The 17,756-nt window shown below is 41.0% G+C and overlaps 1 protein-coding gene across 4 annotated transcripts in view; it reads left to right on the top strand.

The window, feature by feature from the left end:
- The window catches only part of LOC111566441 (rho-associated protein kinase 2-like), a 39,370-nt gene that overhangs the window by 10,902 nt on the left and 10,712 nt on the right, over nucleotides 1-17,756 (top strand). For all 4 annotated transcript variants that reach the window (XM_023267027.3, XM_023267028.3, XM_035946710.2 and 1 more), the window contains exons 6-25: nucleotides 365-509; nucleotides 741-879; nucleotides 4,201-4,292; nucleotides 7,201-7,360; nucleotides 8,407-8,503; nucleotides 8,633-8,712; nucleotides 8,924-8,972; nucleotides 9,060-9,195; nucleotides 9,510-9,601; nucleotides 9,862-10,108; nucleotides 11,228-11,334; nucleotides 11,412-11,571; nucleotides 11,970-12,130; nucleotides 13,834-14,018; nucleotides 14,206-14,275; nucleotides 14,478-14,581; nucleotides 15,147-15,333; nucleotides 16,466-16,559; nucleotides 16,836-16,930; nucleotides 17,217-17,405. In XM_023267027.3, coding sequence (XP_023122795.2) covers nucleotides 365-509; nucleotides 741-879; nucleotides 4,201-4,292; nucleotides 7,201-7,360; nucleotides 8,407-8,503; nucleotides 8,633-8,712; nucleotides 8,924-8,972; nucleotides 9,060-9,195; nucleotides 9,510-9,601; nucleotides 9,862-10,108; nucleotides 11,228-11,334; nucleotides 11,412-11,571; nucleotides 11,970-12,130; nucleotides 13,834-14,018; nucleotides 14,206-14,275; nucleotides 14,478-14,581; nucleotides 15,147-15,333; nucleotides 16,466-16,559; nucleotides 16,836-16,930; nucleotides 17,217-17,405 — 2,589 coding nt within the window. The remainder of the gene's footprint in view (nucleotides 1-364; nucleotides 510-740; nucleotides 880-4,200; nucleotides 4,293-7,200; nucleotides 7,361-8,406; nucleotides 8,504-8,632; nucleotides 8,713-8,923; nucleotides 8,973-9,059; nucleotides 9,196-9,509; nucleotides 9,602-9,861; nucleotides 10,109-11,227; nucleotides 11,335-11,411; nucleotides 11,572-11,969; nucleotides 12,131-13,833; nucleotides 14,019-14,205; nucleotides 14,276-14,477; nucleotides 14,582-15,146; nucleotides 15,334-16,465; nucleotides 16,560-16,835; nucleotides 16,931-17,216; nucleotides 17,406-17,756) is intronic.

Here is a 17,756-nt window from a genome sequence, read left to right as displayed (position 1 = left end):
TGAAACTCTTACATCAGGCTGTTATTGTGCTAAACAGCCAATCTAGAGTGCGGCAGCCATCCCACCTCTGCTGCGGGCCTGGAAATGTTTTTCAACCTTTTGTTTTCACCACAGCAATTTCGGAATAGCTAGTTGCACACATTGGAGCTCCCTGTAAATCTACCAGAGTGTGTCATGCAATTTCTTCTCCTGTGCAAACACAAAGCCACAACAATGTGACTCCAGAGAAGAAGCCCCAAATAGACTTTATAGGGCTTTCATATATCTGATTATAATGCTCTGTTCTCCTACCTTGTTTTACAATGAAATATTTACTCCACAATTCCTTTCTGGTGTCTCCTGTTGTGTGTTTTTCTCTTTGTAGACGGGTATGGTGCACTGTGACACAGCTGTCGGCACACCAGACTACATCTCCCCTGAGGTGCTTCAGTCTCAGGGTGGAGACGGTTACTACGGCCGCGAGTGTGACTGGTGGTCTGTAGGAGTATTTATCTATGAGCTGCTAGTTGGTAAGTTATGCTTAAGCAGCATAATATGCTTAAGTGCCTATTGTATGTGTCCAGGATGTTGGAGTGGAGCTATAATCACTGAATCAGTGGTCTAATCATAATCAACAGATGTATTATGCTCATTTTTCTTGCCGTGTAAAGGTTGAAATTTAACACAATCCCCCTTAGATTATTCATAGTGAGCTCTCCGGATCAGTGTTTTGAAGGTTTGACCTCTCTGCCCTCTCACAGGTGAAACTCCTTTCTATGCCGAGTCGCTGGTCGGAACTTATGGGAAGATCATGAACCACCAGAACTCCCTCATCTTCCCAGACGATGTGGAAATGTCTCAGGATGCCAAAGATCTCATCTGTGCCTTTCTTACTGACAGGTTTGCACACGGAAGCATCAATTATAAACTCCCTTGTGTTTTGTACCTAAATAAGAATTTAGAATGTTTTGCTATTTCAGGCTGCGTTGCATGTGCAGACAGCTGGACTCACGCCCAGCCTTTTCTTTCCTACTCTACTGTTCTCCTGATTGCTGGCCTGTGGCCCAGTGAAGTGACATAGTTTGGATCAGAGAGCAGAGCAGAACGTACTCCCCTCAATTTCTGTCATAAAAAACAAGCACACAAGGTTAACAAAGTTAGACATTTTTTGTTCTTTGGAACAGTGGTAAAGTCACCACCTGCACAGAAATGGTTTAAATACGTTTGTCATTGTCTACAAACCTCATGAAAAGACCAAAACAAACAATACAACAACTTACTTATCATTAATTTCCACTATTACAACCTGTAGCTCTATGCCTTAGTCTTACTGGTTTCTACTGACTGTGTCAATATCCACAAACATGTCAAAAAATATGTTTAGAAGCAGTATAGAAATTGTAATAAAAGTATAAACAGACAAAACGCTTCCCCAAAACATACCAGGGGCTCTGAATGTCATGTTATCTTTAAAAAATCTGCAAAATTAAACCATTTATTAAATCCAGAAACTAGAAAAAAAACAAAAGAATCATTGGATTTTCAACTTTCTGACTGTTCTTGAACTAATTACCTGTGACTTGCTGTTCCTTCCTTTAAAAATAAACCAAATCTAAGCCTAAAATTGCAATATTTAGTCTAAATCACTTTATTCTGCAGGTCTCATTTAAACCTTTACCAGAAATAAATAGTTTGCACTAATCAGATTCTGTAAAAAAAAAAAAAATTAAAACATTGGCAATCCTCAGCGCAATCAAGATGTTATTTGTAAGTGAGCTGCAATAAACAGGCAAATGACAAAAATTCTTGACCTTTTCAGTCAAACTAGGCTGAATTGCAGGCTGTGTTTACATAGAGCTTATAGGAGACCAGAATGGAAACAAATTAAAAAATGAAACTAGTAAAATATCTGTAGTATGCAGAGTCATTGTTTTTTCTCAGTATTGGTAACACTTGTGTGCAGCTACAAAAATGTAGTACACTTTGATTTTTTTCTTAATTATTTATTGCATTTTAACTTTGTTCTATTATGCAAAAGACATTTTTTAAATCCAGTCTGCTGCTAGTCATGGTTGTGCTGTTGTGGAAAAGGAGCCCACAGTGATTAAAAATGTGACAAGCAAAAAAAAAAACAATGGAGGAAAAATGTTTTTGAGGGTTCAGAGGAATACATAAGGAGGGGCTGTAGGTTTTAGAAAACATTTCTCAAACCAGAACAAAAAGCTTGTTTGGTGTAGTACTGACTATTTACAACGTGGTGGATCACCTCAAAATGAACTCCAGTCCTCATGTTCATTATAATGAAGGACATGTCACTGAACTTGGAGACACAGAACCTGAAGTTGACTTTTCCTTCACAAATAACGTTTATTACTTTGGTGAATTAATCGTTAGGTTTGGCCTTTTCACGGTATTTATTAACAATCAGAAAACAGAAAATATCACCAGATTTTTCCTTTAATAAATTTTAAACTCTGCTACCGTTAGTTTGCCCAGAATGATATCGGGTCCACATGTAGTTGCAGGACTTTTTGTAATGTAGTTGACATTTTTGATGTTTTCAGGCCTAAAATCAACTTGACCATAATGGGTAACTTAGTTGAAAGTCATTTCTCAGACACAGATACAATTTGTTGTTTTCCATATAAAATTTGATATATTGCAAAAAAAGAAACATCTGTCATGATTATCTCAACTTAATAAAAAGAACACAATCAAAACAAATTTTGAATAAGCTCATTTTATTATTGTTTAGCTCATTAGAAGGTGGTTGTTATTAAATTCAGCCAGTTATTTAGTTGAAATTTTAGAGATATCCAATCTTTTTTTCTTTAATAAGTTGTTGTTTCCATAATAAAAAAAATATGGAATTTGTAAAGAAATGTTCATAATGGACATAAAAAACATTATTTTTTTTAAGCTTTTAATAAAAATGTATGCAAGATATATCCCATGGACTTCAAAACTCTCTCAATTATATATTGACCCTATCAGTGATTCCAAACCAGACTATTGCGTAGTGCTGATCACTAAATAGTACCAGTGCCATTTTTATATTAGCAGTAACTCCAGTATTGAAGGTACCGTTTGCATGAATGGGTGTGAAGGTCCTGTTCCTGGATAGTGACCTATCCCCCTGGAAGAAACCACTTCCTGTTTACATTAGTAGCCCCGCCCACAGGAGGACTCACACACAGGCCCCTTTCTGCTTCAGTACAGAGCGGCCTTTCATTTTTTCCTCGCTCGGTTTATTTACCTTCTCACTCGCTATTCTCTCACCACAGACAGAATGTGGCATGTGTGTTGGGCTGCCCAGCCACGCACATACACCCCCATACACCCCCATACACCCCCATACACCCCCATACACCCCCATACACCCCCATACACCCCCATACACCCCCACATCTCTGCAGCACTGACCAATCACTGCATTCACCACTTAACCCACATGCTCTGTCACTGTCTCCCCATTGCTGCTGAATCATTCCTGTAACCACCGCCACCCTCTCCTTTTGGATTTTTTTGTTTCATGTTTCCTTCCTCCCCACATGTTTTTCATCACCCACCATTTGCACATTTCTTCTTGGTGCCACTTTCCATTTCTCTGCCCTGCTTTTTTTTTTTTTTTTTCAGACAACTTTCTCCTTTGCACTCCTGCAGCTTTCTGTGGCGCCAAGACACGACTCGACTTGGTTGCATGTCACTTCTTTTTCACGCAGGGGTTTTAAAAAAGACTCTCCTCTTTCTCTTTCTTCCTCCCCACCCCTGCCCTCTCATTCCTCTTGGCTGGATCTGGAATGTCCCACACGTGGCAAAGCCCAAAGTGCCGCACCCCTCCAGCCCTGTACCCAGAGGTGGAGGAGGGTGAAAGGGGGGATGAGGCGAGAGGGAGAAAAAGAGTGAGGAGAAGAGAAGGAGGGAAGGTGTAGCATTTGGCGTCGGTGGTTGATCCTGCAGGAGCTACGTTGTCTTTGGTCTTGCCTGGTTTAGAGGAGGCTGTCAGGCGTGTCCAGTGTTCACCAGTGGTGGCGCGGCTCTCCATGCTGGTCAGTGTGGTTGGTGCCGAGCGCTCACTCCTCTGGGCTCTGAGTGTTTGGGGATGACATGCTGGTGGTGGTGCTGGGCGGAGGGGGAGGAGCGGGGGAGTGTGTGTTTTGTGTTCACGCTGAGGCAACTTCTGCTCACAGTCTGACTGCTTGCTCCTGTCGCCGAGTGCAGGAAGGTTCGCTTGGGCCGCGCCGGAGTGGATGAGGTCAAGTGTCACCCCTTCTTCAAGAACGACCAGTGGACCTTTGACAACGTCCGCGAGAGTAAGTGTGTGCATGTCTTTAAATCTTACTTTTAAATCCCCTCAATGCAGGTGCAGATTCCCTCCACAGTTTTCCCATCTCTGCTCATTTGCTCTTTTTCTCCTTCTCTTGTCGCTGTTCTCCTTGTTTTGCTTCTCTTATCACCTCCGGCCCATTCCTCCACAGCTCTGTTTCACTTCAGCCGGAGTTCAGAGTTTATTTCCAGCTCCTGAGCCATTAAGCCTTCATATATGGGACGTACGTTCCCCACTCTTAGCCTGCGTTATAGGATGGGATGCTGTGCAGAAGCAGGAGAACACATGATGCATAGAAGCTGCAGGATAACTGGCTTCATATAGGTGCCACTCCAGAAGTATGAATTAGTGAAAATGGAGAATCTATGAAACACTGCAGCCTTTACAATTGATTTTATGCTGTATAAAATAACACAGTGGTTTGTTTGACACTGTAAACTGGCTGGACGGTTTATTTTTGATGCCTCTTAAACTTGCAGATGGTTTAATATGAGAACATGTCATTGCCCTACATCTTTAAACATAGTAATTCTGCAGCACACATACAGGCACAGTGAAGAAAATGAAAGGATGACTGAATTAATGTAAGAATATGCTGTCGCAGCAGGACTGACCTGGTCCAAATAATATAGAATCTCCTTTTAGCTGAGCCCAATATGTAGCAATAACTACTACTATTACATGAACTAGCCTTTGACATGCTTTAGTATCTTATTTTTGCCTAAACACACAACATGATGCATCTGACATACATGCTTATTTTACATGTTTAAAATATTTTATTCATTTGCATTTGCAGTTTGGAAAAGAAACAAAGAACAAAACATCAAAGCATCAATGCAAAATCAGTAATAAATACACATCTATATAATATAGACTGTTAGGAATATGGGTTTAAAGATGTTATACACTACCAGTCAAAAGTTTGGACACACCTTCTCATTCAATGGTTTTTACTTAATTATTTTATACATTGTACAATAATACTGAAGACATCAAAACTACATAAGACCATGTGTGGAATTATGTTGTAAACAATAAAGTGTTGATCTTCAGTATTAATCTACAATGTAGAAAATAATACAAATAAACAGAAAGCATTGAATGAGAAGGTGCATCCAAACTTTTGACTTGTGTCAAATCAACAAATTACTCACAGGTTCATGAAAAAGAAAAGGAAGACAGATCATTGGTGCAATGGAATAAAGATTAACAGCCAAACCAGACACAGATTTCCTTTTCTAGGTCAAATGAAATCAGAAACATATTACCTCATGTTGTGGAAAATAGATTATTCATTAGATTACATATCACTAACTACATTATCAGGTTTATACTTCACTGTATTCCTTTAAATTCATGACTTACACTCCCTGTACCATGTCATTATTTACCCTGAAGGGAAAAAGGGATATATTAGGAATATGAACAGGACCTCTGTGGCCGTATATAATTACATTCAGACTCTTTTCCTTTGCCTCTCCCTCTCTCTCTCTCTCTCTCTGCTTCACCTGGCTCTGATTAGGACAACAGACAGAACTCCTGATCAGAGCCTGGCAGTCTGGAACACGAAACCACCGCTGTGCCACCGCTGTGCTGCTCAGCTCCCTTCATGTTTGCACATGCACGTCCTGTCGCACACACACACACACACACACACACACACACACACACACACACACACACACACACTCCTGAGCACAAACACACACTCCAAACATGACTCCGCTTCAATGCTGGCATCCTGCAGAGCTGCGTGATACCTCCAGAGCCGTACAAGCGTGGCCAGGAGGGACATTACTCCCTGCTGTGTGCGCCCCTCGCTCCCATTTGTTGCTTATTTGAGTGTTTGGGCCTGATCTCCTTCCTCCGTTGACTTTGTGTTCATTAAACGCCGGGATGGATGGATGGATGGATGGTTGCATGAATGTATGGATGGGACGGGAGGCAGCATCCCCCTCGGCGGCGGGCGGGGCGGGGCAGGCTTCGCGGCCTGTGTGGACCGGCCTAATGAGAGGGGCGCCCCGGTTTGGAGGGTTTGCTCCGGCTCTCTCACTCTCACTGTGGCCACGGCTGCCTGTCATTAGTCTCCCGCTATCAGAGAGCATTCTGGGAAGTCATACCACAGAGGCCTCCGTGGAGAGGCCCTGTGTCTCTTTCTGTCTCGCCGCACTTTTTTTTTCCTCGTCGTCTCTTCTTTTCTATTCCCCCCGTCGTTTGTTTCATTCCTGCGCTTGATCTTCTCCCTGTATTTTCTGCCACCGTCTTTGAGTCACATTTGTCACGCTGGGGGCTGCGTCTCGACCCAACAGTAATGAGCTCCTTGCTCAGTGCCAGAACTCCAGTGGTCTGAGGAACTTGATCCATAATGGCAGCTTTTTTTGGTCATAATTAGGAGCTATTTATAGGCTAAACGGGGTAGCTTAGTTTTATCTGATTGGCCCCCCTTTGACACGTTTTTGTCTGCGTATTGTGCAGACTTTTAAAGTGCTCCTGTGAGAGGAGAGCAGAAGGAGCGTTTTGCTTCTGGCGTGGCCGGGCTTGGTTTGTGAAAGGCGCTGTGTGTGGGGCACAAAGCGAGCTCTGTACAGGAGAAGGAGTGGTGTCAGGCTCACGCCAACCTGCAGAAAACTTACTCCTACTACAAGCAGTGCCAAAGTTGGCACGGAGTTTCCTCAAACTGCTGAAAAAAAAAATCCTCAATGCTAAAAAGGTTTCTGAAGATGTCTTTTAAATTTAAATCCCTGCAGCACAAGATTTCAATCTCTGAGAATCTCATTTGATGTATAGCAGCACTTTCCTCTCTTCTTTTCCTTAAACCCTTCTGGCATGCGCCTCCTCCCTTTCCCCTCTTTTTCATTTCATGACTGTCTCTCTCTGTTTCTGTCTTCCAGCTGTGGCTCCAGTTGTGCCAGAGCTGCACAGTGACATAGACACCAGTAACTTTGATGACATAGAGGAAGATAAAGGAGATGCTGAGACCTTTCCTCCACCCAAAGCCTTCGTGGGCAACCAGCTACCATTTATTGGCTTTACTTACTTCAAGGAGGATCAGTGAGTGTTTAAATCTGATATTTTCTTTGCTTTTCTCTGCCGTTGCACTCTGAAATTCAGTCTATACTTAAATCTGCTGAGCATTTGCGCTTTTAATAATGAAACTGAGACTGTATATAGGAAATTGTACATTCAATGTGTGTGAATATGTTGCAAAGTCCACTAATCTGTGAAAACAGGCGTCACTCCTGCACCTTTAATACACTAACACCGGTCAGACACTGTTTGCCTGTTTGAGTTCCACACTGCTGCCTTGTTCTGGCAGATTCTTCACTCGCCCTCCTTGCTTACGATGAATCCTGGTTTTTAAACTCTGCTTGTTTTCAACAAAAACATAGAAAAAAGGCCCTCGTGTTGCATTTGTCGCGTATCGCAAGATCTAGTTTTTAAGCTTGCATTCATGAAAAATAAGGTTCAGCTTCTTATGTCTGAATTATTTCTCTGTTACATATATTTTGCAAAGTTATCTGGTGATCCAGTGCAGAATTTCCAGAGAATATTGACTGATAATAACCCATAATTTTAAGATACACCATTTCTGAAATAATCTTTAGTTGGTCAGGAGTAAGCATGGACATTCTCATTTCTAAAAATTATGAACTGTTCCTCAGAGGGCAAAATTGGTCTCATAATAAAAATTATTGGGCCGAGTCATTTAGTGGTTCCCAGAGATTCCACCAATACAAGTCTACCAACATGGTGGCAACAGACTGTGTGGGATTTTTGGATTTCTTCAAAGGTAAATCCATTTAGATGTGAGGAGAAAGCTGGAAGATCTTCAGACCTTATTGCTTTTTCTCCACAGTACACGGTTCTGGATTTTGTGCTCCATGCATGAGCTTATGGGTACTGAGGGTAAAAGCTTTTTAAACGATGGTCATAAAGTCATGTTACTTGTATTTGGATGAACAAACCGATTGGCATCACAGATTTGGTTGAGGCAAAATGACGTCACTTGGTTGTAGAAAATTTGGAGCCGTGGGATGTTGTCAGCGTTGGAAATGTACCTCAGGTGAAACTTTCATGGCTGTTTTTCTCTGTTTCAGACTGCTGAAGAGAAATAACAGCTGCTCTGTGGAGGAGTCTGAGGACTGCAAGGAAAGCTCAGAGGATAAGGAGAATAGTTCGGACAGTAAGAAAGAGGTAGGCGGCTTTGTGTATAAGGTTTTAATTTAATTCAAACAGAGGAGAGACAAAATACACAACAATAAAAGATGGAAATAGATTAGAGAAGCGTGTTTTTATTTTCCGGTCATCTGTATGTCTGAGCAGCTGCAGAAAAAGTTTCATCAGCTGGAGGAGCAGCTCGACCATGAGATGCAGGCCAAAGATGAGCTGGAGCACAAGTGCAAGTAGGACACACGAACACACAAAGCTGAACATCACTGACAAATATTATATCGTTTACAAACTTACAAACGTTCATATTCAATATTAATCTACAATGTAGAAAATAATACAAATAAATAGAAAGCATTGAATGAGAAGTTGTGTCCAAACTTTTGACTAGTAGTGTATAAATTTGCATCCATTTGTAAATAATCACTTTTTTTCCCTCTCTAGAAACGCTACCAACCGTTTAGACAAGCTGGTCAAAGAGCTGGATAAGGAGGTAAACATTTCGGCATTTCATTCATGTACCAGGTACGATAAAGTAGGTCAGAGTTTGTTTCCACTCACGTCGTGTTTGTGTCGTCAGATGAACAGCAGGCAGAGAGTCGAGGCCTCGCTGAGGCAGCTGGAGAGAGAACGAGTTCTGCTGCAGCACCAGAGCGCTGAGAGTCTACGCAAGGTGGAGATCGAAGCCGACAGAAAACGCAGCCTGGAGAATGAATGTGAGCATCTAGTGCCAATCTCACCTAAATACTAAGCTACCAAAATGTGCATTTCTGGTTTATTAGTTGGTCATTAAAGTGAGAGAAATCAAACTGAACACCACATTTATGCAGAGTGCTGTCATGTCTGCTTATTTTACCTGTGAAACTGAACTGTTTGCTTTGGCAATTACACTTTTTTAAAAAATGAATCCTAATTAAACTCTTCTCCAGAGAGAATTATTTCTCGCTGTGAATAAATGCAATCTCTCATCAGATGGATTGTGCGCTATCAAATACTAAATTAACTCTGTGACTCTGTGTTTACTCATCAGTGAACAATCTGAGGGACCAGCTGGAGGATCTGAGGAAGAGGAACCAGAATTCACAGATTTCCAATGAGAAGAACATCCAGCTGCAAAAACAAGTGAGGAGGGAGCTTATTAACATCATCCAGCATTTAGCTTCACATGTCTTTGTCTTTCCTGTATTTCTAATTTTTCACATTTCAAATCAAATACAGTGATTTAGTGATCCATATCGATGCCAGAAACTGTGACCAGCGTTTTGATCATAATTCTTTCTTCTCCCTCATCATGCCACTCATTCTGCCGCTACACTGACCAAGACTTGCCTTTGGGGGAAAAAGTTTCAGCTTCTCTGTGTGTTTTTTTCTTCCATCTGTAGCTCGAGGAGGCCAATACTATGCTTCAGGCTGAGCAGGAGGGAGTGGCGCGGCTGAAGAAGAGTCAAACGGAGGTGCAAAAACAAGCCCAGAGCCTCGAGGTCAGCCTCAGGGAGATGCAGGAAAAGTGCAGCCAACTGGAAAACGGCAAGATGGAGCTGGAGAAGCAGCTGAGGGGGCTGCAGGCCGAGCTGGAGGCGGAGAAAAGAGACCGCAACCTCGGGACAGAAACTATTACCGACCTGCAGGGTGAGGCATTGATATCTGTTACATCTAATGCACTGAACAAACAGTCTCGAGCAGATTTAAAGCAAGGCTGAGTGAAAAGTGAAAAATTAAATTTACAAAAAATAAAACTCTTATCTATGCTTGATGTGGTACAATGAGTAGTTAATTAAAACATAAAGAACAAACTTTTTACCCATCTCTTTGTACTTCAAAGGCCTTTAAAAACTCTGAAAACATTACTAGTATGAAGGTAAAACTTTGCATTGCTTCAGTAAATATGCTAATGTTGCTGTACATAAAAAATCTTTCAAAAATGTAAGTGAATTCCTGCAGAATTGTCACTTTGAGTCTTTTTTATGTACATAGCCTGCACAGAGATGTAGGAAATTACCAACAAGCCAAAGAAAAATGTTGTTCAGAAGTGGTTATTAAATTTTATTTCAAGAATTAGCTCTCTGGCAAACTTTAATGAGTCTATTAAACAAGCAAATGGTTCACAAATATAAAATCCACCAGTTAAAAAGGGTAATTCACAACTCTAACTCTAGACAATCGAATTGATCTTCAGGACTCCTGCAGTAAACATCTCCTCAGTAGCAGGAAAAAGCCGTTACACAACTTGGAGCTGGAGGCTGAACATGGCATTAGATGTGAATCGTTTTTTGGACCAGGCCTTGGGAAATGTCTGATCATAGGTGGAAACATCTGCTCAAAAGGCCGTGAGTGAAGCAAGGGGCTATAAAAGCCGAAGCGAGAGCAGAGCCAGAACCTCTTGTGAGCGGCCGTTAGGAAACTTAAACATGCTCGGTCCGTGCAGAGAGGCCAGGGGCTGAGGTCAGCGGCAGGAACTGAAAGAACAGAGTTACCTGTTTGCAGTGATGCCTCGTCACTATGTTCCTCATGGGCGAGGTGTCTTTGAGGGTGGACTCAAGGAAAAGGAAAATAAATATGAAGTGTTTTTGCATATTTTGAGGCTCAAAATGGGTTGGGGCATTATGCAATGTCTGGCACCGAAGAGTTCAGGTGCATTTATTTCATTTACCGTAATTCTGTCACGTCATGTGCAGCCTAATTCTGACTAATTTTACAATCCATCAATAATTTGTTCACATTTTCCCCATTCCCATTCCTCCGCCTCAGGACGTATCTCTGGCCTGGAAGAAGAGGTTAAAGAGGTGAAATCATCTCTCTCCAAGGTCCAGACTGAAAAGAAGGAGCTGCAGGAGAAGCTCAGTGATCTTGAGAAGGCTGGTTATCATTCCTAATTACTAATTTACAGTGTGAACTCCTGCAGAAAGCACTAACGTGTCTTCTGACTCTGTAGGAAAAAAGCAACCAGGAGATCGACCTGACGTTCAAGCTGAAGTCGCTGCAGCAGAGTCTGGAGCAGGAGGAGGCCGAACACAAAGCCACCAAAGCCAAGCTCACTGACAACAACAAAATCTACGAGTCCATCGAGGAAGCAAAGTCTGAGGCCTTGAAAGGTGAGCAAGTGGGAGCACAACAAAGAGAAAGTTGATTGGAGTGAACTGTAGATATAAAAGCAGTAGCTTGTACAATATTGAACTGACCTTACCTGACACAGAATAATACAAAGCAGAAAAAAAATTGTCAATCATTAAGGTGAAAAATGAAAAAGGTGGAGAATGAAAGGGAACGGCTGATCGATGGAGCAGGCCTTGGACAAACAGCAGTCGCAGATAATTCTAGTGATTTGACAGAAAACTGTAACAGATAGTTTCCTGACTGCCTCACAGTCAGTCATTTATGCGGTTCTCCGAGGAGGTTCGCTGACAGCCACAGATGGTTTTGTCAATACTTCGATACTGAGTTCAGTGTAGATCGCCTTCCTGACGGCTGCCTTCCTTGTGTTTGGGTCCAGAGGTGGAGTCAACCCTGCAGGAGGAGCGCAGCCTGAAGCTGCAGGTGGAGGGGAAGCTGCTGCAGCTGGAGAAGGATCATTCCATGCTGGACTGCGACTACAAGCAGACGCTGCACAAGCTGGACCAGCTGCAGGCGCAGAAGGACAAACTTTCTGAAGAGGTATCATACATGCAATTATTTAAAGAAAAGGTCATTTGATGGTGATGGCATGTTCTGCATTTGGCCAAGACCTCGACTGACCTTGTTGCATCTATGAACAGTGTCCAACACATGACTATAACAGCTCCATATACAGACCCTAGGTTATTTATATAAATATCAAAGTCTATATTTGCATTTCATGGAGCTGAAACAATCGGGACAGAATAAATAGGTGAAAGGTGACAACTGCAGCAGTGCAGCACAAGAATCCCAGTGGAAAGGTTAGTTCAATTCATCTAAAAAAGAAAAGAGAGACCAAAACAATTTAAAGAACTGAGTGGACCTGAGCAGATTTGGGAAGAGGGAATTATAATGTAGAAGCAGTAGAATCACCAAAAAGAAAACATAAATGAATGAAACAGATAAGTGATGTTGTAGATGATTGAAATGCCTACCCAACATTATGCATAGCAGTTCAAATTGTTAGTTAACAGTAGACGATGTATAGAAAATATGAAATTATAACTAACAGTATGGCCATCAGGTGATATTATTAGCTAAAAACAGGCTATGGAAACACATCTTAAATTGTCAGCTAACAGTAACAAAACTGTTAGCTGAACATAATGGAGTAACATTTTGGAAATAGCTATCTGAAATTTGGAATAAAAAGTTGAAGATTATTAGCTGAAAATGCGGGTAGCAGTTGAAATTGCTTTCTAAAAGTGTGGAATAATAGTTGAATCTATTCATTAAAAGTGGATAAATGACTAAAATGGCTAACTAAATGTATGGATAGATATTTGGATATGGTTAGCTAACAGGATGGATTAACAGTTGAAACAATTGTAAGCTAAAAGTAAAAGATAGATGTCAAAGTATTTAGCTTCAAACTAATAAATCTAAATGGCTCAGAGTAAACTAACCTAAAAATTAACAGTTCAACTAGATTAAAAAAAAAAACATTTTAGCAATATCCACTTTTATATACACTGATAATGCAGCATGCAGTTGTTTTCTTTTTCATTTCTACTTAAAGAAAATGTTTTAAAATGAATTTCTATTGTTTTGGTTAGAAAAAAAGGTTCAGTTTAGGTATTTGTGCACAAGTTTTTGAGCAGCTCAGCTAGTGACAAATTCTCAGCCACTGAGAATCCACACTCATCCACAACTCTACTATTTGTAGTCTAGGAAATCATTTTAAGCAAACAATCTGCTGCATGACGCTCTGGATAACATCTGACTATGTGATCCTGTCCCCCAAAATGTTCATCAACTTCACCAAGTCTTTAAGGAACTAATTCCAGAAGCAGCATCAACAACCTCATTAACTCTCTGCACTGCAGATATGTGACTCCTACTGACCTGTGATTTCTAGTCTGTGATCCCACCTTCTATCTGTCCATTATTGGTTCTAATATAGTACATTTGTGTTTGTTTCATTCTGTCATAGAGATGCCGTGTGTTGGAGCAACAAATACTTTTCCCCCTAAGTTAAAGATAACAGATGAATTTAATAAAACATTACTTGCTGCATTCATATTTTTGTTCAGTGTCATTCAGTGTTAAATGAGATCTAGTTTAACATGAACATGAGATTTGCTTCAGATTTGTCATTTGTGACAATGATGAAAAGTTACAGTTCTAATAAACTGCTTAAGTATTTCCTATGTGTCTAACTAACAGTCTCATTAAAATGATTTTTGCATGTGTGTCTGCAGGTGAAGCATCTGACCTTACGCCTGGAGGACGAGATCCACAAGCGGAGTTTAAGTCAGAGCGATCTGAAGATGCAGAACCAGCAGGTGTCTGTGCTGCGATCCTCAGAGAAACAGCTCAAACAGGAGCTGAACCACCTGCTGGACCTGAAGCAGATCCTGGAGAAACAGAACCAGGAGCTACGCAGGTCAGACACACATGCACACAATAGTCCTGTCATACCACAAGCATAACACACATGCAGAGCAGCAGCATTTGTAAGTGTAATATTGTTAGCAGTTCTAATTATTATCATCTTATTTGAGGATGGTGCTTTGGCTCTGGTGTTCAGTTTGCCTGCAGCAGTGACTGACAGATTATTGGTGCTGTTTCAGGGAAAAGCAGGAGGCTGACAGCCAGTTGAAGGAGCTGAAGGACCAACTGGAAGCAGAGCAGTATTTCACAGTAATGTTTCTTTTTTGTGCGCCCTGTCTGCAAAAAAGCAGTGACAGTCAAATATTTGAAAGCCGACACAGCTAACATAAATTGTAAGCCGAGGAAAAAACATGATATGTTTACAGTCTGGAGCTTGAACACAAACCCCAATAGTGCAATCGCCTTCTAACGTGTGATACGAAGCTGATTCCACATATTGTTTTCATTCTAGACCCTTTATAAGACGCAGGTCCGAGAGCTGAAGGATGAGCGTGATGAGAGGAACAAACTGTACAAAGAGGTGCAGCAGCGACTGGTAGAATACCAGGAGGAAAGGTAACTCTGACTGCAATGATTTGACCACCAGCTGACTCTTTCTTCTGTAAAGAAATGGCACAACACTGAAAATTCCTCAATAGTATGAGCAGCATACACAAAACACACTATCTAAATAGAAAGAATAGAAGAAACAGAACCAAAAAATGTGTTTAATCCAACTTGGAAAATAGATGCCAAGAGAAAAAATAACAAGCTGCAAACTTGCATATCTTACAAAGTCCATATTATCTGTACTTTTCAGAATATAACACACTTCCCAGATTAGTGCTTTTTGCCTTTGGTGAATTCTTTCCGTGGCCAAAAAATGAAATGAATGAAGCAGAACGAGATCAGCAGCAGTCCCAGAAGCACCGTGATTACTGTGGACAAACTGATCCAGTGCAACTCTCACTTGGAAAACGCTTTAAAACCCTGCAATGACAAAAAGGTCATTGAAATATTAATGCATGGTCACACTATCTGGAGTCGATTCATGACTCGTAGCATAATAACATCAGGGATTTTGTGCTGTTCAAAGAATTAAGTAAGATGAAAATAATTCATGCTCTCTTCGGCTCCGCAGCGATTCGCTGACGTCTCAGCTGGAAGCCAGTTTGACCAAAGCAGACGCCGAGCAGCTGGCTCGCTCCATCGCTGAGGAGCAGTACTCCGACCTGGAGAAGGAGAAGATCATGAAGGAGCTGGAGATCAAAGACATGATGGCGAGACACAAACAGGAGCTCAGCGACAAGGAGGCCACCATCAGCTCGGTGAGTTCAGATCAGATGTTAGTAGGAAGTATGTTTATCTAAAATTCCACGACTTAATGTAGGTTTTGAAATCCAGGGTTGAATTATAATGATATAAATCATTCAGTTTTGTTGCAATCAACAAAAACAACACTTTTACAAGTGCCCATGCTATTGCCAATACTGAAAAAATGTGATTCTTCATGTTATAGATAGAGTTTCCATGCTTGTCTCCTTTGTGCTCTGTTTAAACACAGCCTGCAGTTCATCCCAGTTCAGCTGGAAAGTCCCTGAGTTTGTCACGACTGTTGGACTTTACAAATTCGCCAAGAAGCACTTAATGTTTATAATAATTCAGCTTCTGTTTACAAGTTTTTAAATGAGACATGTAGAACTAATTTTAAGTAAATATTAGGATTTTTTTTTTTGCTTAGATTTGGATTATTGTCCTGATAAAACGACTCATGACAGATGAGTACTTAAAGGATCATCAGAAAGTTGAAAATCTTTCTGATTTTACAGTTTCTGGCTTGGATAAAAGGTGTAATTTTGGCATTTTTAAAGAAAATAGATAATGGGTTTTGGGGTTCAGAGTGTTAAACTGACTTCTGTCATCATAGATCATTCAGTAATAATAATAATATTCTTTTTCCCTATCTGCTGATGGGACATTGACGCATTTTTTTGGCACAGAATTCCACTATGTGCTGGGTAAATTTGGCTGATCCTGGTAGCGAGAAAGGAAAGCAATCCAAACTATCTGGAAACCTTGTCTTGCTCTGTAGTCCTCCTGGTGTCCAAGAATCCCACAAGATGCCATAACTGAGTTGATTAACTATTAGTTAAATGTTAGTTCAAGTGTCTGAGATGTAAACTAATCAGCAGAAATGTTATCGTTTTCTCCTGACTAGAATCCTTGCTTGCTTGTATCTACTCTTAGATGTACATCACTGTGGATAAAGGCGTTTGCTAAATTAAATTGTAGAATCGTAAATGCATCATAAAGTCTAAAAACTGTTGCATTATTTGACTTGACTCTCACAGTAACTTCTGCTCTGAAATGAGTTACAAAAAAGATTGTTTTTTTTCCTGCTGTGCTGCTGCTCTATATGTGCATGACACCAGCTCACCGCTAACCTGTGTCTCCTCACAGCTGGAAGAGTCCAATCGCACCCTGACGGTGGACGTCGCCAACCTGGCCAGTGAGAAAGAGGAGCTCAACAACCAGCTGAAAGAACTGCAGCAGCGTGAGTGTCATTTCCAGTTAACGAGCACCAGCGAGAACAGATTTCTGCGCAAATTCCATTTCCTCCTGTGTCCTGGAAATGTGTTATAAAGCTGTCTCACAGATGATTTATGAGGAGAACGCTGTAAAAATGTCATGAAAAGCAGCAGATGATGTCCTCGTCATAGTGTGTGTAGAGCGGCAGAATATTGTAAATTATGGATTACTTCTATAGAATTTATGCCAAGTATAAATGTATATTAGCCTTGATTAATATTCATCTCTGCTCTCTTTACAGAGTTCCAGAAAGCCAAGGAGGAGGAGAAGCAGATGAACTCTCTGAAACTGTCCTTTGAAAAGCAGCTGCAGAATGAAAGGACACTAAAAATTCAGGTGTGTGTCTGGGCGCCTACACAGGTCTGGAAAGCCAGAAATACTCTCTATACCTTTACACCTATATTTTTTTTTCCACAGACATCTGTTATATCACATCAGTTGCTGATAAGAATAATTTTCTGCTACAGGCTTGTGTTGAACTCTGGGCAAAATCGCTAAGATCTGAAACAAGTTTAAAAAATCTTTTCTAGCAGCAACATTCATATTCCTGCAGGCTTTCCCGAGTTCATATTTATCATAAATAGAACTTTGTGAGGCTGCATCGCTGCTGTTTTGCTCTCAGGCTGTGAACAAGCTGGCTGAGGTGATGAACAGGAGGGAGACGGTGCGAGGAGGCCACCGCAGCATCGACACCGAGGTGCACAGAAAGGAGAAGGAGAACCGGAAGCTGCAGTTGGAGCTGAGAGCAGAGAAGGAGAAACTCAACAGCACCATCATCAAATACCAGAAGGAGCTGACGGAGATGCAGGCGGTCAGTACGCCCACGCTGCCGAAAAGCACACCGAATGTACACAGATAGTCGGAGTCAGAGTCAAACTTTTTTTTTTAAAGCACATTAAAAAATAAACTGGAGTAGAGCCAAAGTGCTGGACAGTTGAAATAGCAGAATATAAAACACAATAGCGAAAAGACAAATCTGAACTTAAGTAGTAAGATAGAAGAAAAGACAACACACAATAAGAGAGGAGTCAGGGTTTAAGCAGAAACTTAAAAGCTTAGAGTCTAAGCAGTTTTCACATGAAATCATGAGCTGTTCTAAATCTTAACCCTGTAAAACCCAAATTTAGAACAAAAAGAGCAAAAATAATAATAATAATAATAA

This window comes from Amphiprion ocellaris, chromosome 12, assembly GCF_022539595.1.
Source record: "Amphiprion ocellaris isolate individual 3 ecotype Okinawa chromosome 12, ASM2253959v1, whole genome shotgun sequence".
Taxonomy (NCBI): domain Eukaryota; kingdom Metazoa; phylum Chordata; class Actinopteri; family Pomacentridae; genus Amphiprion; species Amphiprion ocellaris.
This window is presented reverse-complemented; position numbering and strand designations above follow the sequence as displayed.